The sequence below is a fragment of the Salmo salar genome, chromosome 02 (assembly GCF_965601325.2).
Source record: "Salmo salar chromosome 02, fSalSal1, whole genome shotgun sequence".
Classification (NCBI taxonomy): domain Eukaryota; kingdom Metazoa; phylum Chordata; class Actinopteri; order Salmoniformes; family Salmonidae; genus Salmo; species Salmo salar.
The window spans coordinates 55,674,447-55,697,404 of NC_138292.1; the positions used below are offsets into that span (position 1 = coordinate 55,674,447).

The following is a 22,958-nucleotide window of genomic DNA, read 5'->3' on the forward strand; positions in this document are numbered from 1 at the left end:
CTTGGGAGTAATTGCCACAGGACCCAAAGGACCTACTGGCAATGCGTTACAGGAGGGGGAAGAGAGGGATGTAGAGGGCGGGAGAAGAGGAGAGAAAGCTAGACATGGGGAGAGAGGGGTGTGTGTGTGTTACAAAAAGCATTGGGAAACTATGCAGAGATGTGGGTGTCTTGGCACCAAACCACTATGCACAGATTGAATAATACAGGGAATGTGGGTTACATCATCAATTAGGTCCCCAAAAAAGAAAGAAAATCATGAAGTTGGGCACTGCAGCGGGAATACCTATTTGCTAGCTTTGAGCACACATATAGATGTCTCTGTCAGTCTCTCGCTGTGTGTTTGCACACCTGTTCCCCCCCCCCATGCTTGTCTTCAAACACTCTCCTCTCCACTGGTCCTGAGGGAGTCTTCCCTGCCAGTGACCCCAGGGCTCTGTCACAGGAAATGGCTGACATGCCAAGGAGCACAGCCACAGATGGAGCCTTCAGCCTATGCCTGTTGGCTGGCAGGTTGCCACTGCTCTCCACACCTCCCTCCTCCACACCAGGCCAAGCTAAGTGCTCAGCACACAGGCAACCCAGCAGCCCACTCTCTGTGGGTCTGCTAGTGTAGTGTAGTCTAACCCCCTCTGGACTACAGAGCGTTACAGCAGAATACATTCTTCATCCGCCCTACATGTGCACATTCATGGAAGGGACTGTACTGGTGTATGAAATACACCAATCCAATGCTTTTAGTTTGAAATGCATTGGGTTGATTGTATGAGTGTGTGACATACAACCATTGACTCGTGCTTGTGTACAGGAAAACTCAGCCTGAGTATTGTCGTTGCAGGTTTCACAAATACAGTCAGTGAGTTTGCAATTATTGCGTAACTTATGGAGCTATACGTTTGCAGACAGGGGCCATTAAACCCGAATAGAGAGCGCAGTCAAAACATGTATCAGTTCAGACCGTGTTTGGAGCTTGAGGAGCATACATTCTGCCCCGCTCTGTTTTCATATTCGCTGCGTCAGCGCCTGCAGCAGGGCAGGCGGCATTAGAGCGCCAGGTCATGTAGCTCCCAATGGGATGCTAACGGGATGCTAATGTGATGCTAATGCACTGTATATCCCTTAGGCAAGCTAGAGATGTCATGAATAGTGAAGGGGTTGTTTTAGAGCGCAAGGCCCGTAGGCGCTCTCGCTGCCCTCTGTAGGACCCAATCCGGGTGTAGCCGTGACCCATTTTAGCTTCATACTGTATGTTAGAGCCCTTGATCAATTTATACAGTAGGTGGTATCTCATATTTCTATAGAGAAAGCCAATTGATACGACTGATGGTTGTATTCTTCAGAGGCCTTGATTGGTGAAAACCTATTCCCACTCCTTCTCTCACTGCACCAACCACGCCTCACCAGACTCCTCCCCGGTCCCTAATCGCTCGTCCCTCTCGGCCCAGGAAACCCACAGCAGGTGGCCGGCCGTGCTGGTCTCGCCAGCCGTCAGGGGAGGAAGTGTGACCGTGTCGTCTGTCTGGGCCGTTGATTAGTCTAGATGTCTATATCTAGCCTCATTACTTTTAACCCAGTCTGAGCTGTCAGACTGGCGTGACTGGGCACCCACTGGCATGACTAGATAGACTGGCGTGACTGGGCACCCACTGGCATGACTAGATGTCTCCCATTGTGCCACCCCAGCTCACCAGTCACCATTAGTCACAAACCAGTAAATTGGCTAACTTGTTGCGTCATCAGCCTATAAAGTGATCTAAGGCCAGTGTTGAGTGTTCCACCCTAATGGTTGAGGTAAGGGATTTGGGAGAGTAAACTGATCCGAGATCTGTGATACTTACATTGAAAATCTCTTCAGACTAGCTAGACTGAGGCTCAATAAGTAATACTTACCTCATACTGTGGTGTTATCATATAGGTATACTTAGCCATATGCTCGGACAAGTGGGTTTTCTTCTCTCTCTCTCTGTGGTTTTTTTCTCCTCCTTAATTTGCTGCGGTAAGCACGGTTCTAATCACCGGCTCTACCTGCAAAGCCAGACTGCACATGGTTCCACAAATGCGTGTGTGTGAACGTGTGTTTATGACCGTGTGTGTGTGTACACGTGTGTCTTCCTCAAGTCATTTTGACTGAGGAAATTGTGTTTACCTGTCTTCATTTTCAAAGCCCCAGACGCTAGGTCACTGTCTGGTCTGCTCTCTCATTTCCCCTTAAACGCAGCCTGGGTTTGCAACACACACACACACACACACACACACACACACACACACACACACACACACACACACACACACACACTCCAAATCATGTTGTTGGCCCATACATTACCACCACAGTGCAGAGGTGGAGTAACTTGGCTTAGTCTGAAGCCTTTATCCGGATCTAGATCAGACAGCAGGCGGAAATTTCAACCCACAATGCAAGGCTTTTAATATGAAAAAAAAAACAGTTTAGATTTAATGTGCTTAGATTAAAGTTTTATTTCATTTCTGTCCGTCACTCCTTTTAAAGACGGAACAATGCAAAAAGACATACGCCTCTATGGAAGCATTTATTTTGTCCACGGACATCAGTTGCTAGTGAAATTATTATCAGATATTTGAGCAGACTTGTCTATTGACAAAAGGAGACACTGTGAGGTGAGCAAATGTGAAAACTGACTAGACTACCTCTTCCCTCTCCCTATAACAGTATGGGCTATGTGCATTTTCTATGTGCGCTCTGGGAAACCCTTCTCCTGGAAATCTTTCTCTTCATGATATATACGTACCCATGGAAGAGGGCTGAGTTGGGAAAGCTGTAATTAGACCAGTCGGTGTGTGTTACTGTAAGTGCTGTCTGTCTGGGGGACTGTGGTGCAGGAGAGAGAGAGGGGAGACGAGGGATTCTCCTGTCTGATTCATGATGACTAGGCTGACCTTATAGCCAGACAAGCAGCTTCGTCATCGTGGACAGTTAGCAACCTGTAATCAGAGTCATTTAGACCTCAGAACCCCATCCGTACATTCTGTGACTTTGTGTACACACTTGTTTCTTTAGTAGGTCATCCTCTTCGGAGTGTATGAGATGTACGTCTCTCCCTTCCAGTTCTCTGCTGCCAATGACTGGAACGAATTGCAAAAACCGCTGAAGCTGGAGACTTGTATTTCTCTCACTAACTTTAAACATCAGCTATCTGATCAGCTATCCGATCGCTGCATCTGTACATAGTCCATCTGTAAATTGCCCATCCAATCTACCTACCTCATCCCCATATTGTTTTTATTTACTTTTCTGCTCTTTTGCACAGCAGTATTTCTACTTGCACATCATCATCTACTCGTCTATCACTCCAGTGTTAATTCGCTATATTGTAATTACTTCATTACTATGGCCTATTTATTGCCTTACCTCCTCACGCCATTTGCACACACTGTATATAGACTTTCTTTTTTTTCTATTGTGTGATTCGCTTGTTTATTCCATGTGTAACTCTGTTGTTTGTGTCGCAATGCTTTGCTTTATCTTGGCCAGGTCGCAGTTGCAAATGAGACCTTGTTCTCAACTGGCCTACCGGGTTGGATACAGGGCCTACCGGGTTAAATAAAGGGCCTACCGGGTTAAATAAAGGGCCTACCGGGTTAAATAAAGGGCCTACCGGGTTAAATACAGGGCCTACCTGGTTAAATAAAGGGCCTACCTGGTTAAATAAAGGGCCTACCTGGTTAAATAAAGGGCCTACCTGGTTAAATAAAGGGCCTACCTGGTTAAATAAAGGGCCTACCTGGTTAAATAAAGGGCCTACCTGGTTAAATAAAGGGCCTACCGGGTTAAATAAAGGGCCTACCGGGTTAAATAAAGGGCCTACCGGGTTAAATAAAGGGCCTACCGGGTTAAATAAAGGGCCTACCGGGTTAAATAAAGGGCCTACCGGGTTAAATAAAGGGCCTACCGGGTTAAATAAAGGGCCTACCGGGTTAAATAAAGGGCCTACCGGGTTAAATAAAGGGCCTACCTGGTTAAATAAAGGGCCACTCAGTGTTGTACGCGATGCATTTAAAGATCTTAAATTGTGTGTATTAAAGAGACTAGCTCGCTCGCTCACATTCTCTCACTCTCTCACTGACATCAGTTGGTCTGATGTCATGTATTTGGGGACACATATTAAAGGGAATTTGTCACTTTCTCCATAGGTACATTGGGAAGTCTGACTCCATCACCATTAGTGTGTGGAACCACAAGAAGATTCACAAGAAGCAGGGGGCCGGCTTCCTGGGCTGTGTACGCCTTCTCTCCAACGCCATCAACCGCCTCAAAGACACCGGCTGTAAGTGTGTGGTGTGTGTGTGTGTGTGTGTGCGCGCGTTCAAGCATGTATTAGAGCATTAATAAAAAATGTTCCTGTGCATGTTTGAGCAGAAATGAATGTGTGTATGTGAACGTGTGAGTGTGCTTTACACAGTGTGTGTCTGTCTGGAGGTGGTCTCAGTCTAGTGTGAGACAGCAAAAAAAAACCTCCCAACGATTACTCAAACCCAGACACACATTCCCCCCTCTATTCATCATTATTCCACTCCTATTACGCAATGCATGATCTGATTTATAGACCACATCAAAGACAAGACAGGCTTCTGTCCTGCCCCACTACCTAGAAGGCCCTATTACACACACACACACACACACACACACCTGCCATTAAACCCATTGATTGACGACCATCTGGGAGGCTGTCGCTGCCCCGCTCTGCCCGCTCCCTCCCTGGGTATCAGGTGCCAGTCTGGCTGGCTAGGGTCCGGAGCATGTTGGCGCTGCCTGGCCTGGTGAGACGGACGCCATCGAGAGCGGGATAGGGGGCTCCTGGGAGTTGGGAGTCTCGCCCACGCCTGCTGCTGCCAGCTCAAACACACTCCCCGGGGTTTCCACCTCTGTAGCGTGAAGGGAAACACACACACACGTCCTGCTGTCTCTTCAGACACAGACTAACTGTATGTGAAGTAGACGTGCCGTCTCCCTTCTCTACTCTTGAGTACTTACTGGAAAGTCTATTTCCTTTGTTTTACCTGGCTTGTTAGCCGTTAGCTGCTGCGTTCAGACTGGGTCCTATCCCGACTACTAGCATTAGCAGTGAACAACCGTAGGTATAGAGCATTTCTCTTTTCAGCAAACTATAACAGTTAACAGATACTAGCTAGGCTGTTAAACTACCTGGCTCCACTTACAGTATATTGCCTATGCTATGATGTAGGCTTATTTGTACATCTGTCTAACTGCCCTACTTTCCTCACCCTCCGTCTATAGGATATATGTATATCTAATCTATACCACTCAGCGGTTTTCTCCCTAAGTGGTTTAGAATTGGAGCCATAACTGGCTGTGACAATGAGAGTCCTCTAGAAATTGTCAGTCAGACAGAGTGGCACTGAAGCCAGTCAGTATGGGTAGATGCTGCTGATGTGGACAACAAGGCCCCCCCCCCCCCCCCCCCCCCGCCCACCTGCCTGTCTGTCTGTCTGTGGTCCAGCCACCACAGTCTCTAGGGGCCTCTTCTTCTTCTGCTGCCGCACCGTTTCCTAACAATCTGGCCCGGTACAGCTCTACAACTTCCTGTAACTTACTGTAGCATCACACGCACACTGACACAAACCTCAGAGCCCTTTGTCCTAGTTACAAATCGCAGGCCTCCGGATTCTGTCCTTTTTTGTTGTTGTTGTTGTCTTATTTTCCCATAGATTATTTAAACTGGTTTTAGTGCGTCTGTGATGGCGGACAGTAATGTATAGAATGTATACATGGATCAGTCATTTTAGTATTATATCGGCTATGCACTGTCTGGGTGGCAAGACTTGTATACAGAGCGACATATACTGTTGATACACTGGTAATTAAGCCTACATGTGTTGTGTAGACAGTGTCCTTTCTTTGTGGTCGTTTTGGTTCCCGTATCCTTTGTATTCCCCCGCTCTTTCCTTTCGTCTGAGCCTGTCCCCCCCCGCCCTTTCCTTTCGTTTTTTAAATGCACCTCAGATGTTTGCAGGGCCAGGATCCAGTTTCACTAAGTCTCTTTTTTTTCCTCTTCTGAAAGCTGCTTACTATTCCAGCCTTGTAACCCCTAGACCGTCCCTGTTTAGTCTGGACACGTATCCGGAACAGATCCACAGTGCTGTCTGTCAGGAAGACACCGGGGAGCGGATAGTCTCACTACACCCCCCACATACCCACCTGTCTCCCGTAGTCTGGAAACAACCTAGGGTCTACTCTCACTTTCTGCTCCCCCTGACCCAGACCAAAGAGTTAGCTAATAGGAGCTGACATATATGTCTAGGATGTTTTAGGATGAGTAGAGGGAGAGCAGCTATGGCTGATTTGGGATCAGGTCTTAACCTGCACTGTGAAATGGAGATCCCTTTACTAGTGTAGGCCTACATTGGCTGACGGTCTTGTTCATAGGCAGATTTGATGTAGTTTTCTGACTCCTTGTCTTCATCTTTTCATATTTCTCTTGTTGTCCAAGGTATTAGTTTTCGTCACCTCTTGTTTTGAAGGCAAAGTGATATGTTGTATGAGGATTATAAAAAAAAAAAATTGGCACTTATTTTACCAGGTAAGTTGACTGAGAACCCATTCTGATTTACAGCAACGACCTGGGGAATAGTTACAGGGGAGAGGAGGGGGATGAATAGGTGACCGTGATGGTATGAGGGACAGCTTGGGAATTTAGCCAGGACACCAGGGTTAACACCCCTACTCTTACGATAAGTGCCATGGGATTTGTAGTGACCACAAAGAGTCAGGACACCCGTTTAACGTCCCTCAGAAAGATGGCACCCTACACAAGGCAATGTCCCCAATTACAGCCCTGGGATCTTTTTTTTTAGAACAGAGGAAAGAGTGCCTCCTACTGTCCCTCCAACACCACTTCCAGCAGCATCTGGTCTCCCATCCAGGGACCAACCCTGCTTAGCTTCAGAGGCAAGCCAGCAGTGGGATGCAGGGTAGTATGGTGTTGCGGGGTATTGTGTTCCTCTTGTGGTGATGACATAACGCTATTGTAATAACAACAGTGTTTGTCTTGTCCTTACTCAATACTAAGGCCAGACAGATATAATTCCTTTAAGCTTTATAAATTCCCTTGGGGAAAAATAAAGCTTTGATAAGTTATTCTTTGCTCATGAATATTGTTCTCTTCTAAACCCACAGATCAGAGACTGGACCTGAACAAGCTGGGCCCCAATGACAACGACACAGTGAGAGGCCAGATAGTTGGTGAGTAGATCTGTGCAGTGCTGTGGACCGCACACAAGTACGCGCGCGTCACACACACACACAACTCCGCACGCACGCACACCCACAGAAGCAAGCACGCACGCACACACACACACACAAAAACACACTTTGGTCCGAGTTTGCAGACTGCGGTTCTGTCTGACACATCCGCAGGTCTGGTGGATGTTTCGCCACCATCATCGGACTGTCTGAAAGGAAAGCCACGTCTGTCTGAGTAGCTCGTCGTCTCCTCTTAGGTTTCCACAGAGTCTGTTTGCACAACACAGACGGGTCTATCTGGATCCGGTGTCTCAGTACTCTGGGTTTACCTCACCACCCCACTGCTTTAGCGTTGGAGATCTTTTCCAGACTGGCACCTGACCAGGAAGAACTCTGAGCCCCAGTTCAACTAGGGTCGAGAGTTTTCCTTGGTCAGGTTACGGTTAGGATAATCTCATTCTCATGGCCTTAGACCAATATCATGCGGTTCTGTATAACTAACTGCTGCTGTTGTCTCCAGTGAGTCTACAGTCCAGAGACCGTATCGGCACAGGAGGCCCCGTGGTGGACTGCAGCCGTCTGTTTGATAATGATTTACCTGACGGGTAAGGCCTCCGGATGTTTCTTTTGACTAAAGCTACATTATGTACCAGTTTGCGTGTATCCAATGAGAGAGGCTCTGCATGGCCAATCCGGCGCCTGCATCGGCCGTACAGCATTTTAAGTCAGGGCTTTCATACTTCTTGCACTTCGTGTAGCGGAGCTGTTGAGCAAGAACTGTTGTCAAGGAAGTGGGTTTGTGTTTATACAGGACATCCTGCCCCCACCTACCCATCAACCAGTCATGTCAAAGTTATACGGAACTCTCTGCGTTGTTAGAACATTTTGAGGGGCTCGATTTGGATTCTGCAAGCCTCTGGAGGCTCTGCAATTGCGTCACACCCTTCATACAGAGCCTCCAGACCGCATTGCCAGATCAAGCCTAAATCAGCTATTAGATCATTTTCTTATGTAGAGAGTTATACAATAAAAAAATAAGGTTTAGCTTGACGGTTGATCTGAATCTCATTGGAATAGGGGCATATTGAATAGGTTGGTTGGATAAAAGAAATGATAATGCATATGGAAATACTTGTTCCTTGGTCTGTTGCTCACTGTGTCGGTCTTCCTGTGTGTGTCTGTATCAGCTGGGAGGAGAGGAGAACAGCCTCTGGTCGGATCCAGTACCTTAACCACATCACACGCACCACGCAATGGGAGAGGCCCACCCGGTACGTCAATACACACACACACACACACACCACGCAATGGGAGAGGCCCACCCGGTACGTCCACACACACACCACGCAATGGGAGAGGCCCACCCGGTACGTCCACACACACACCACGCAATGGGAGAGGCCCACCCGGTACGTCAATACACACACACACACCACGCAATGGGAGAGGCCCACCCGGTACGTCAATACACACACACACACCACGCAATGGGAGAGGCCCACCCGGTACGTCCACACACACACACACACACACCACGCAATGGGAGAGGCCCACCCGGTACGTCCACACACACACACACACACACACACCACGCAATGGGAGAGGCCCACCCGGTACGTCCACACACACAACACACGCACCACGCAATGGGAGAGGCCCACCCGGTACGTCAATACACACACCACGCAATGGGAGAGGCCCACCCGGTACGTCCACACACACACCACGCAATGGGAGAGGCCCACCCGGTACGTCCACACACACACCACGCAATGGGAGAGGCCCACCCGGTACGTCCACACACACACACACACACACACACACACACACCACGCAATGGGAGAGGCCCACCCGGTACGTCCACACACACAACACACGCACCACGCAATGGGAGAGGCCCACCCGGTACGTCAATACACACACACACACACACACACACACACACACACACACACACACACACACACCACGCAATGGGAGAGGCCCACCCGGTACGTCAATACACACACCACGCAATGGGAGAGGCCCACCCGGTACGTCCACACACACACACACACGCACCACGCAATGGGAGAGGCCCACCCGGTACGTCAATACACACACACACACACACACACACACACACACACACACACACACACACACACACCACGCAATGGGAGAGGCCCACCCGGTACGTCCACACACACACACACCACTCAATGGGAGAGGCCCACCCGGTACGTCCACACACACACACACACCACGCAATGGGAGAGACCCACCCGGTACGTCCACACACACACACACACACACACACACACGCACCACGCAATGGGAGAGGCCCACCTGGTACGTCCATACACACACACACACACCACGCAATGGGAGAGGCCCACCCGGTACGTCCATCACACACACACACACACCACGCAATGGGAGAGGCCCACCCGGTACGTCCACACACACCTTTGCGCCGGATAGAATCTCCCTCGGAAGCTACTGACCCTGGAGTGCTGCCAACATCCAGCAGGCCGTTTGTTCACACACTGAGTACCAAAGATCAGATCCATCATCTGTAATTTACATAAACAGTCCAGACATTTCTTATACAACACATCATCAATCTCCCTCTTCACCTCTGGCCTGTTTATTAGTGTGTCTTCCTTACGTTGCCCTTTAAAAGGGCACCCAACCTCTCCAACTAAGTCCTAAGGGAAACTGTTGCTTATATGCCACAACTACAACCTCCCCTTGCAAATCAAGCTTGTCTAGTAGTATATTGTGCCTTGCACTATGCACTATTGTAAAAGGAAAACAAACCAGTCACTGGGCAGCCTAATGAGTGAGTTTCTATCAATTTCCTGAAAGGCTCAGTCCCATAAATAGGGCCAGCCAGGTTTGGCTTGGCCCACCTTTCTCCTGGAACAACTGTCGCCTTCCTTACATGGCCCCCGTATCAGTGGAGCCGATTAGGGAAGTAAGCAAACAAATAAATTACCCCTCTGGAGCTGGCCTTCCTATTTTTCTTTAAGCTGGCTGGGGAGGGGTGTGCTGTGGGATTGGGTTAGGGGAGAGGAGGTGGGTGAGGCAGGGGTTAAGGCGGGGGGGGGGTTGTCGAGGGAGATAACCAAGGCGTCAGTGGCCCTGGATGGCCAGACAAAGTGGTCTGGGTCAGTGGGGGGGGGGGGCTCTGTCTCGTCTCCTCTCCTTTTCTTCCTCCCTTTGACCAGTCATCTTATCAGTTGCTTTCCTGCCACTCTCATGGACTAGGCTGCCACTAAGACACACACACACACACAGGCAGGGGGACAAACACAGTCCGACGCCATCGCACGTTTACACACAAACAATACCCCGTCAAATGTGCACACTTTCTTAGATATTGTCTCAACCTTTGTCCCCCCCCCCTTCCTTTCCAGGCCGGCGTCTGAGTACTCCAGCCCCTCCGGGCGGCCCCTCAGCTGCGTGGTGGATGAGAACACGCCGGTCATGACGCCCAACGGGGCGGCCATCGGTGTGCTGCCCAGCAGTGGCAGTGACCCGCGGGTCCAGGAGAGACGCGTCCGCTCCCAGAGACACAGGAACTACATGAGCAGGACCCACCTCCACACCCCGCCGGACCTGCCAGAGGGATACGGTGAGACACACAACAACAACAACAACAACAACCGACATACCGGCATACAAAGACCTGCGTACAAGTATATACACTAACACACACACAGTCACATAACTAATGTATACATACTAATTTTCACACTGCCTGACCTGCCTGGGTGATATGGTGGTCAGGTGATGTGGTTACAGAAACACACCCGCACCACACACACACACACACACACACACACACACACACACACACACACACACACACACTAGCCTACAAAGCCACATGACCTACCCAAGGGATATGGAGAGGACAGGGGTGCAGTCAGACACACAACACCCTCTGCCTGACCTACCTAAGGAATATGTGTATAGTTACTCATTATCGAGGAGAGAGAGAGAGAACCGTTCGCTCACTCAGCCAGCATGATGTGCCAAAGGCTTCTGTAAGCACAGTAACATGCTTACATAAACACACCTCAACTGACCTGACTCAGAGCTACAGAGTCACACGAACACACGTACGCACACATGAACGCACACACTAATTATCAGTGAAAGGAATGAATGGACCTTGCAGTTTCCATGTAGCAGGGTAGTACCAGGGCAAACATGGCTTTGTTATCAGCCTTTGAGAGGGTAGTAGAACAATCTCCCTGCTGCTACAACCACAGCCTTTACCCCTCCTTCCCCCTGTCCCCCTCCCTGTCTCTCTAGATCCCTCTGTCCCTCCTTACTTTTCTCAGTTCCCTCCCTCTCTCTCCTTCCTTTCCTCCCTCCCTCTCTCGGCTTCCCTCTTCCCACAGCACCACATAACAGCTGCAATCAGCGCAGGCTGTGCTTTCAAGGCCCCTCTTCTCTCCTCACCTCTTCTCCTCTCCTCACTTCCCCATGTTTGCCAACACTTCCCAGCGCTCCAAAGTGTTCTTGCAGTGCCGAGTGATATTCTCACAAAGGAAAGACGGAGGGGGGGGGGCGAGAGAAGGAGAGAGTGAGCCCAAGAGGAGGAGAGCGAGAACGCTTGAGGGGGGGGGGGGCGAGAGAAGGAGAGAGTGAGCCCAAGAGGAGGAGAGCGAGAACGCTTGAGGGGGGGGGGGCGAGAGAAGGAGAGAGTGAGCCCAAGAGGAGGAGAGCGAGAACGCTTGAGGGGAAGGGAGAGAGAACATTTCCCTCATGTGGAGGGCAGGAAAGGGTGCATTCGAGGGGAACTGGTTTTCATTTGTGTGTTTTTGGTCAACCCCCACGTCTGCCCTTGTCGAAGCGTCAGATATTATTGTTCCCTCTGTTCAGTCTTGTATACATTATACATGCAGATGGAACGTATTACATACATTATGCAATAAGATTTAAGTACTACAGGCTGGTGGTTGCTAGGCTGTTGCTACGGAGTGCAGCTATTTCGAGCACCCCGTGCACAGTGTTGGACCAGTTTGACTTTCGCAGCCGGAGACCAACACACAGTTAGTTCATTTATGTATTTAATAGCTTATTTGCTTGTAGTCTGGTCCGCCAGCCGATTCTCTCTCTCTCTCTCTCTCTCTCTCTCTCTCTCTCTCTCTGTGTATGTGATAGCGGTTGGCCTGAGGACGAGATACAATTTAAAAACATTGGATGTCAACAGGCGAGTGTATTGCACCATTGTTGATATGCTGAAACAAGTACACTGGTTCACAGCGCCAGGCCACCAGCCACCACAATCTTCCTGTTCTGTGGAAGTTCCCCATCCTCTCTTTCTAACTCCTATTTTTATATACGACACAACTTAGCAAATTCATAAATGATGAGTATATACTGAGTATACCAAACATTCATCGGGGCATGGACTCTACAAGGTGTCGAAAGTGTTCCACAGGGATGCTGACCCATGTTGACTCCAATGCTTCCCACAGTTGTCTGGATGTCCTTTGGGTGGTGGACCCGTCTTGATACACGCGGGAAACTGTTGAGCGTGAAAGACCCAGCTGCGTTGCAGTTCTTTGACACAAACCGGTGCGCCAGGCACCTGCTACCATACTCCGTTCAAAGGCACCTTCAATCTTTCGTCTTGCCCATTCACCCTTTGAATGGCACACATACACAATCCATGTCTGAAGGCTTAAAAAAAATCTTCCTTTAACCCGTCTCCTCCCCTTCATCTACACTGTTTTGAAGTGGATTTAACAAGTGACGTCAATAAGGGATCATAACTTTCACCTGGTCAGTCTGTCTGTCATGGAACGTTTTGTACATCTCCTGCAGTGCTCTTGGGCCTCTGTGTTGAACTGCATAAACTCAAGGCTCCACACTGAGCTCTGTAGAAAAACTGAACCAGAGAGTCTGTGAAGGAAACGATACGGTTGGTGATGAATGGCATTCAGTTAGAATGCCGGTGATCCATGCCCCTGAAAATGCCCGGTGTTCTTGGCAGAGGTGACTCACTTAAGGCCAGAGGGCGTTTTTCTCCTTCGACTCAGTCTCTGTCTGGTTGTGTGGGGTTCCCAAGACCTGAGGGAGTGAGAGGTGAGAGATATAATATATATATATATTTTCATCTTTTATTTAAGCAGGTAGGCTAGTTGAGAACAAGTTCTTATTTACAACTGCGACCTGGCCAAGATAAAGCAAAGCAGTTCGACACCTACAACAACACAGAGTTACACATGGAATAAATAAAACATAGTCAATAATACAATAGAAAAAGTCTATATACAGTGTGAGCAAATGAGGTAAGATAAGGGAGGTAAGGCAATAAATAGGCCATGGTGGCGAAGTAATTACAATATACCAATTAAACACGAGTGATAGATGAGTGTGCAAGTAGAGATACTGGGGTGCAAAGGAGCAAGATAGATGGATAGATAGATACAGTATGGGGATAAGGTAGTTGGATGGGCTATGTACAGGTGCAGTGAGCTGCTCTGACAGCTGGTGCTTAAAGCTAGTGGGGGAGATATGAGTCTCCAGCTTCAGTGATTTTTGCAGTTCGTTCCAGTCATTGGCAGCAGAGAACTGGAAGGCGGCCAAAGGAGGAATTGGCTTTGGGGGTGACCAGTGAGATATACCTGCTGGAGCGCGTGCTACGAGTGGGTGCTGCTATGGTGACCAGTGAGCTGAGATAAGGCGGGACTTTACCTAGCAAAGACGTGTAGATGACCTGGAGCCAGTGGGTTTGGCGATGAATATGAAGCGAGGGCCAGCCAACGAGAGCGTACAGGTCGCAGTGGTGGGTAGTATATGGGGCTTTGGTGACAAAGCGGATGGCACTGTGATAGACTGCATCCAATTTGTTGAGTAGAGTGTTGGAGGCTATTTTGTAAATGACATCGCCGAAGTCTGGCAGCATGAGTGAAGGATGCTTTGTTGCGAAATAGGAAGCCGATTCTAGATTTAATTTTGGATTGGAGATGCTTAATGTGAGTCTGGAAGGAGAGTTTACAGTCTAGCCAGACACCTAGGTATTTGTAGTTGTCCACATATTCTAAGTCAGAACCGTCCAGAGTAGTGATGCTAGTCGGGCGGGCGGGTGCGGGCAGAGATCGGTTGAGGAGCATGCATTTAGTTTTACTAGCATTTAAGAGCAGTTGGAGGCCACGGAAGGAGAGTTGTATGGCATTGAAGCTCGTCTGGAGGTTAGTTAACACAGTGTCCAAAGAAAGGCCAGAAGTATACAGAATGGTGTCGTCTGCGTAGAGGTGGATCAGAGAATCACCAGCAGCAGGAGCGACATCATTGATATATACAGAGAAAAGAGGTGGCCCAAGAATTGAACCCTGTGGCACCCCCATAGAGACTGCCAGAGGTCCGGACAACAGGCCCTCCAATTTGACATACTGAACTCTGTCTGAGAAGTAGTTGGTGAACCAGGCGAGGCAGTTATTTGAGAAACCAAGGCTGTTGAGTCTGCCGATAAGAATGTAGTGATTGACAGAGTTGAAAGCCTTGGCCAGGTCGATGAATACAGCTGCACAGTAATGTCTCTTATCGATGGCGGTTATGATATCGTTTAGGACCTTGAGCGTGGCTGAGGTGCACCCATGACCAGCTCTGAAACCAGATTGTATAGCGGAGAAGTTACGGTGGGATTCGAAATGGTCGGTAATCTGTTTGTTGACTTGGCTTTCGAAGACCTTAGAAAGACAGGGTAGGATAGATATAGGTCTGTAGCAGGTTGGGTCTAGCGTGTCTCCCCCTTTGAAGAGGGTGATGACCGCGGCAGCTTTCCAATCTTTGGGAATCTCAGACGATACGAAAGAGAGGTTGAACAGGCTAGTAATAGGGGTTGCAACAATTTCGGCAGATCATTTTAGAAATAGAGGGTCCAGATTGTCTAGCCTGGCTGATTTGAAGGGGTCCAGATTTTGCAGCTCTTTCAGAACATCAGCTATCTGGATTTGGGTGAAGGAGAAATGGAGGAGGCTTGGGTGAGATGTTGTGGGGGGTGCAGTGCTGTTGACCGGGGTAGGGGTAGCCAGGTGGAAAGCATGGCCAGCCGTAGAAAAATGCTTATTGAAATTCTCAATTATAGTGGATTTATCGGTGGTGACAGTGTTTCCTAGCCTCAGTGCAGTGGGCAGCTGAGAGGAGGTGCTCTTATTATCCATGGACTTTAGTGTCACAGAACTTTTTTGAGTTTGTGCTACAGGATGCAAATTTCTGTTTGAAAAAGCTAGCCTTAGCTTTCCTATCTGCCTGTGTATTTGTTCCTAACTTCCCTGAAAAGTTGCATATCACGGGGGCCATTCAATGCTAATGCAGTACGCCACAGGATGTTTTTGTGCTGGTCAAGGGCAGTCAGGTCTGGAATGAACCAAGGGCTATATCTGTTCCTGGTTCAACATTTTTTGAATGGGGCATGCTTATTTAGGATGGTGAGGAAGGCACTTTTAAAGAATAACCAGGCATCCTCTACTGACGGGATGAGGTCAATATCCTTCCAGGATACCCGGGCCAGATTGATTAGAAAGGCCTGCTCGCAGAAGTGTTTTAGGGAGCGTTTGACAATGATGAGGGGTGGTTGTTTGACCGCAGACCCATTACGGATGCAGGCAATGAGGCAGTGATCGCTGAGATCTTGGTTGAAAACAGCAGAGGTGTATTTGGAGGGCAAGTTGGTTAGGATGACATCTATGAGGGTGCCTGTGTTTATGGATTTGGGGTTGTACCTGGTAGGTTCATTGATAATTTGTGTGAGATTGAGGGCATCAAGCTTAGATTGTAGGATGGCCAGGGTGTTAAGCATGTCCCAGTTTAGGTCATCTAGCAGCACGAGCTCTGAAGATAGATGGGGGGCAATCAATTCACATATGGTGTCCAGAGCACAGCTGGGGCCAGAGGGTGGTCTATACCAAGCGGCAACGGATAATGGGGGTGAATGAGGGACTACATGTGCATGCACCTTGCACACACACCGGTGCCCTGTCGCCGTCAGTGTGCACATACCGGGTGTCCATATTTTTAGAACATAAATACTAATTTGTGTTCCGTTTTAAGTTGAAAGAATTGAAGAACAAAAGGGTGTGCCATTTTTAATATTCCCTCAGCTTTTCTCACGGTGTTGTCTTTGTGTCCCCCCCCTCACAGAGCAGAGAACCACGCAGCAGGGCCAGGTGTACTTCCTCCACACCCAGACGGGCGTCAGCACATGGCACGACCCCCGAGTGCCCAGGTACACAATGCTATGAACACACACACTCACACTCACCTCCGCCTGTCTGCCTGTGTCTCTGTCTGCCTGTGTCTCTGTCTGCCTGTGTCTCTGTCTGCCTGTGTCTCTGTCTGCCTGTGTCTCTGTCTGCCTGTGTCTCTGTCTGCCTGTGTCTCTGTCTGCCTGTGTCTCTGTCTGCCTGTGTCTCTGTCTGCCTGTGTCTCTGTCTGCCTGTGTCTCTGTCTGCCTGTGTCTCTGTCTGCCTGTGTCTCTGTCTGCCTGTGTCTCTGTCTGCCTGTGTCTCTGTCTGCCTGTGTCTCTGTCTGCCTGTGTCTCTGTCTGCCTGTGTCTCTGTCTGCCTGTGTCTCTGTCTGCCTGTGTCTCTGTCTGTCTGTGTCTCTGTCTGTCTGTCTGTCTGTCTGTCTGTCTCTGTGTCTCTCTGTCTGTCTGTCTGTCTGTGTCTCTGTCTGTCTGTCTGTCTGTCTCTGTCTGTCTGTCTGTCTCTGTCTGTCTCTCAATTCAATTTGCTTTATTGACATGAGGTAACAATGTACATTTGCCAAAGCTTACTTTGGAGATTTACAATATTGACATAATAACAATCTGTCACTCCCTCTCTCGCTCTCTCTCCTTCACACAGACTAGTAACTTTGACAATTGACCTTTCGCTGTTAGCCTTTTTTTGGTCTGTCTTCTGGGTCGTGTTCATTAAGGCATGCAATGGAAAACATTTTAAAATGTCTCTTAAGTTCAGGTAGACCTCCCTATTTCAGTCCGTTTTCTTCTGATGCCTAATGAACACAACCTGGTTGTGTGCCCTGACCTTTCCTCACCTTCCTGAACTGTTTTGCACAAAGGTTCAATCGAACACTCCACTGAATATTTCTTGTTCAGTGATACGCTAATACACACACACACACACACACACACACACACACACACACACACACACACACACACACCGATTTATCCCAAATAATGAACATATCGAAGTCTTGATCTTCAGAGATTCAATGTCCTTAAGATTCAACCTTGAATCATGGTCATTTGGCCCAGAACGAGTTACAAACACCCATTATGTCATGAAACAGCTTAGCCAGGCATGTGCAGACTGTTTTAACGATGAGTCCTTAGTGGACAGTTAACATCCCACTTCAGGGTTTTAGGTTTCAACAGAAAAGAATGTTAGGTCCATGGGGGAGTAGAGACCGATAAGGAATTTTTGGAATTTATTCAAAGTGTTTCCTCAGATGTTTTGCGATCGATCCGACTCTGCTGAGTTGAATTTAGGCACGCCTCTGGGATGTCCTTTTTATACTTAGAGAAAAGATTGTTGTATACTTAGAAAGACAATTTGCGCTCAATAATCCTAACTAACTGGTAGAATAAAGACGTCAAACAGTAGTGCACATTCATCTTCTGGACATCTACCATTCCAGTGTTTAATTGCTATATTGTAATTACTTCGCCACCATGACCTATTTATTGCCTTAACTTACCTCATTTGCACTCACTGTATATAGACTTTTTGTTTTCTTTTGTCCTACTGTATTATTGACTGTATGTTTTGTTTATTCCGTGTGTAACTCTGTTTTATGTGTCGAATTGCTATGCTTTATCTTGGCCAGGTCGCAGTGGTAAATGAGAACTTGTTCTCAACTAGCCTACCTGGTTAAATAAAGGTGAAATAAAAATAAATAAATAAATAAAAGTGACTGTGTTTACAAGTCGTACTATAATAGCCTGGTTCTTACACTATAAAAGATAATATACTCTCATTAACCTAGATGATTAATACTCAATCAAGTATAATGATGATAATAGTAGTAAATACTGTAGTGTTATACTCATTGTGTTTATACCCTTGTTGTTTTAGCACCCTATGTTGAGTGAGCAATGGAGTTTACGTGGTTATGGTTTAGTTGTGTTCACGGACTCCTGTGGTCCTATTTTCATGCCCAGGGATCTGAGCAACGTCAACTGTGAGGAGCTGGGTCCTCTGCCGCCGGGCTGGGAGATCCGCAACACGGCAACGGGACGCGTCTACTTTGTGGACCACAACAACCGAACCACGCAGTTCACCGACCCGCGCCTCTCCGCCAACCTCCACCTGGTCCTCAAGTGAGTGCAAACCCTGTCACTGTTCAGGCTGTGACCTTTGACTCGAGCTGGGGTCTTTACTGTTAATCTGGTGGTCTACTCAGGGGTCATGCCTTTTGTAGCTGAAAACACTGGGTTTGCTTACTTTCTCGATCACAGTCAAATATCATGGTAGCAAAAATGTCGGGGGCATTCTACCTGCTGCTAGTGAATCCATCTGCTGTGTGATGGCATCAGATCTTTATGTCCTATTTTATATCACTGTTGGTTTGTTGCTCTCTCTCTCTCGCTCTCTCTCTCTCCCTCTTTTCCTCCCTAGTCCAAACGGCCCTGGTCCAAACAGCCCTGGTCCAAACGGTTCCCGCGTGGCCATGGAGAGCCAGAGCCAGAACACTAACCTCAGGTAACCCTACACACACACACAAACATACACACACCACAGGGGGAGACAAACAACAATACTGACACACACCACTCAACCACACACGTGTGTGTGTGTGTGTGTGCAAACTCGGCAACCTTTCACCACACACACACACGCTGACAAACACACATCACAACAGCAGACTGAAAAAGAATGCTGACAACGTGTGACCCTACGTGTGTGTGTGTGTGTGTAGCTTCGCCACTGTTGATTTTCACGTATGCCATTCATGTTCACTAAACATGCACACACACTCCTGGCAGTCTGTCTGTGCGCAAACAGTTTGTCAGCGAGCTGCATCAGCTGAACCTCAGGTAGTGGCCTGCCTTGAAAGGCCTCTGGGCTGGAGCCGTCCCACTACTGAGGAAACACTAGGCTAGACCTCTCTCTGCAGTAAGCCAGCAGGTGTATGTGGTGCGTGCATGCCGGTACCCCCCCTCTGAGCAGCTGTTCAAACACCAGCCGTGTACCGTGCGCCCCAGTGGAACAGTCCAGTTACCACATGCTATTACCCACGCTGCTTTGCACACAGTAAGGTGGACACGGCTGGAGCAGGTGAAGGGGCAGTAGCTAAACCCAGTTGGGAACGAGGTAAATCTCAGCTATGATATAGGGAGCTTGAATTTCTTGTCTTAAAAAAATTACACATTCTTTGTTTTTCTTTTACTAAGAAAAAGCATTTTAATATGAATTCTCAGTTGAAACCTTGCAATAACAGCGCCTGGCACGAGACGCGTGTTTGTGAAATCAACATCTGGTCCATTCGGCATGAATAGTATCCGTATGTGTCAAAATGGCCCCCCCGGTAGTGGAGCTAGCTTGGTGAGTTTACGCTGATGCACAACACTGTCTTATTCCCTTTTGAGGGCAAGATTTGCAGCACTCTGAAAGAAGCTGCTTTTGGACACTTGGAATGTGGTTTTTCTTCACGGATGAGGGAAAAGTAAAGCAATGCAAACCAAAGCAATAAACTCCCACACACTGTTGACTTGCATAATATACACTTGGTGGCAGCAGTCAGATCCAATAGTGTCTTATTTAATTGGCTATGTATAGGCCTTTGTTGTACCTCGACGTGTGTTACGCCACAAGGCACTACCCTATCGCATTCTAGTGTTTTAGTGCTGTTTAGTATTTTTACAAAATTGCTGTTAGAGCTGTCTGTATAGCTGTGTAAGTAGATTTGAGTAGGGTGCTGAGCACCTGTGTGTGTGTGTGTGTGTGTGTGTTACTGTTCTCCTCACATGGCAGTTAGTCAGGAGCCAATCGTCTCTCTCCCTGGAATTTAACCCCCAGACTCCATTTAAACAAGGCTGCAATGTGGCAATATTTCTTCCACCCCCCTCAGTCAGCACACTTCTATGACGGCAACATTTCTTCCACCCCCCTCAGTCAGCACACTTCTATGACGGCAACATTTCTTCCACCCCCCTCAAGTCAGCACACTTCTATGAAGACACAGTTTTTTTCTTTCTTTTTATGGCTTTGTTGGCGCTCTCACAATCGTGTTTTATTGGGTATTAAAGGCACTTAGCAGAACACGGACATCTTGTTTGATTGCTGACTGGTTCTCAGCCGGAACTATAAACAGTCCGTACTGACTGACAACAGGCAAGTAAACAGGCAAAGTGAGACCAGATGCAGCTGATAGAAGGGTGTGTGTGATGGAGACGTTAGTCTGTCTGGGGAGGAGAGTGAGCTATCTTGGACTGGGAGGGAGGACAACGTGTGTGTGAACCCTGTTTATGAATTGAGTGTATGTATGCAAGTGTTGTCAGGAACAGGCTCGTAGCCCGTAACCAAAAGGGAGACAACGTAGAGATCAAGGAATAACAAAAATAGATTTAATAACTGAAGTATCCTATATACAATTAACAATGGTGTACGTAGTCAGTAGTGTAAGTGAGGGGTTGCGTGCATAAATGTGATAATGAGGGGTGTTGAAAGGTGCCAAAGCAAACAACCAAAATCCAACAGTGTGTCTGCATGGAGAGAGTCTCCTCCATGAATGGGGAAGAGGTGTATTTATCCCGGGACACACCTGGGCCCAGGTGTGTCCCATTTCGCTGATGACCTTCCCGACTCCGCCCACCGACATCCTATGAAGGAAAACAAGAGCAAAGAGAGAATTCGGCAGACAGAGTGGGAGGGTCATCAGTGTGTGTGTGTGTGTGTGTGTGTGTGTGTGTGTGTGTGTGTCACCCCCTCCAAACATTGAGAGCTCCCCTGGCTCCAGTAACACCCCTACTGGCCCATCCCAGAACGCTCTGCGCTAAGCTGCTGGAAAACATATTAGCTAGCTAGCCTAGCGGTGCTGCAGCCAGGCCTGGCCTGCCATCAGCAGCACATCTGTCTTCGATCAGCCCCAGGATTTCAGAATATTTCACCCAACAACCGCCGTGGCCCACAACACGCTTGATAAATGTTTTTCGCCGGGATTCCTCGGGCCATTTAAGTTTGTCAGAGAGGACATGCTATTGATGATGGTACGATAAGCGTTACCTCGCTGTTAGAGACAGTGTGGTGACAGTATGCTGTGTTCCAGTGTGTGTGACCCCCTAGAAAAGCTGAACGGTACGGAGCCCCTACTTAGCGGTGCTTTGGTTTTTGATTCAGGTTTCGAGTTCTTATTTGATTCCATGTAAGGAAAAGGTAGGACAATAGCCTGACCACTTATTGGTGTTTAACATAGGATGTTGTCACTATCGCTAAGTTGTCACACTTTACAGGGTTGGAAATAAGTTGGGAAGGAAGGAATTGAATGCGTAGTTGTATACCAGAGCGAGGGAGAGATTTAGAGAATGAGAGAGAGCGAGAGAGAGAAAGGAGGATGTGGAAGGAGAGGAATGTGAGTTATGCGTCAAAGTGAAGACTACTGTTCTGCAATGAGGTTCCTCTCTTCTCGCTCTTCTTCTCCTTCTCTCACGCTCTCCTTTTTCTCTCCTTCGCTCACCTCTCTCGCTCTCACCTCTCTCGCTCTCACCTCTCTCGCTCTCACCTCTCTCGCTCTCCCTCTCCTTCGCTCTCTCACTTTTGCGCTCTCTCACCTTTGCTCTCTTCTCTCTCTCTCCATCTCGCTCTCCTCTTTCTTTCGCTCCTGTGCTCTCCACCCTGCCTAGACTAGTGGCCAGGAAATGAAGGGATGCTGTAGTGGGGAGAGGAGTAGAATAGTAAGGGGTAGATTGAGATGTGATTTGTGAGAGAGGTAGGGTGTGATTGGATGTGGAGGAAAGGGAGAGGAAGTAAATGAAAGAGTAACAAATAAAGAAGAGTAGAAAGATGGAGAGATGAATTCATTTTAATCCGATAATCAAGGAGACTGTGAGATGAGACTAGCCCACTGCTAGTGGTTTGGTGGTCGGCGGGATGGACAAATAAGCGACAGAATAGAGAAACAATAAAAGCTATTTCTGTGATCGGGTGGAGTGGCATTTACCTGCTGTTTTGTCAACGCAGCACTGACCGGTTTATAATTGACTGACTGGTTGCTGGTTCAGCCTCAGACTGGAAAAGACCTTCAGACTGCTAGACATGTCTCTCACATCCACGTTGCTGTGGTCTGCACTCAGGCTCACTGTCCGTCTGTCTCTCACATGTATGTTCCTGACTAAACGTGGGTATATATGTGTGTGTGTATATATGTATATATATGTATGTATGTATGTATATGTGTATATATATATGTATATATATATATATATATATATATGTATGTATATATATATTTATTTATTTCTGCAGCATTACGTCAATGTCTGCGTTGTATTTTTCAAGCAAGTCGTTTATATTTGGTGTGCAATGGGGCGTCGAACTTACCTGGTGAAATGAAGGTGAGAGAATTAATTAAATGTCTTTATGTATTTGCAGTTTGTTTTGTTTATCACGATATGTGCCATATAAACACCTTTTTGTCGCTTAAATTCTGTAAACGTCATGTCTGTAAACAGAGCGTTGTCAAGGCCTTTGGATGGGTCTATGTATTTT

The 22,958-nt window shown here is 47.9% G+C and overlaps 1 protein-coding gene across 5 annotated transcripts in view; it reads left to right on the top strand.

The window, feature by feature from the left end:
• The window catches only part of LOC106588327 (E3 ubiquitin-protein ligase SMURF2), a 70,912-nt gene that overhangs the window by 31,830 nt on the left and 16,124 nt on the right, over positions 1 to 22,958 (top strand). For 4 of the 5 annotated variants that reach the window (XM_014177201.3, XM_014177210.3, XM_014177215.3 and 1 more), the window contains exons 4-11: positions 4,170 to 4,303; positions 7,174 to 7,239; positions 7,760 to 7,844; positions 8,427 to 8,510; positions 10,641 to 10,858; positions 16,387 to 16,471; positions 18,413 to 18,571; positions 18,870 to 18,953. In XM_014177201.3, the coding sequence (XP_014032676.1) occupies positions 4,170 to 4,303; positions 7,174 to 7,239; positions 7,760 to 7,844; positions 8,427 to 8,510; positions 10,641 to 10,858; positions 16,387 to 16,471; positions 18,413 to 18,571; positions 18,870 to 18,953 (915 nt within the window). Of the gene's footprint in view, positions 1 to 4,169; positions 4,304 to 7,173; positions 7,240 to 7,759; positions 7,845 to 8,426; positions 8,511 to 9,537; positions 9,672 to 10,640; positions 10,859 to 16,386; positions 16,472 to 18,412; positions 18,572 to 18,869; positions 18,954 to 22,958 lie in introns of those variants that run through there. The other variant, XM_082964977.1, reaches the window with a different exon arrangement.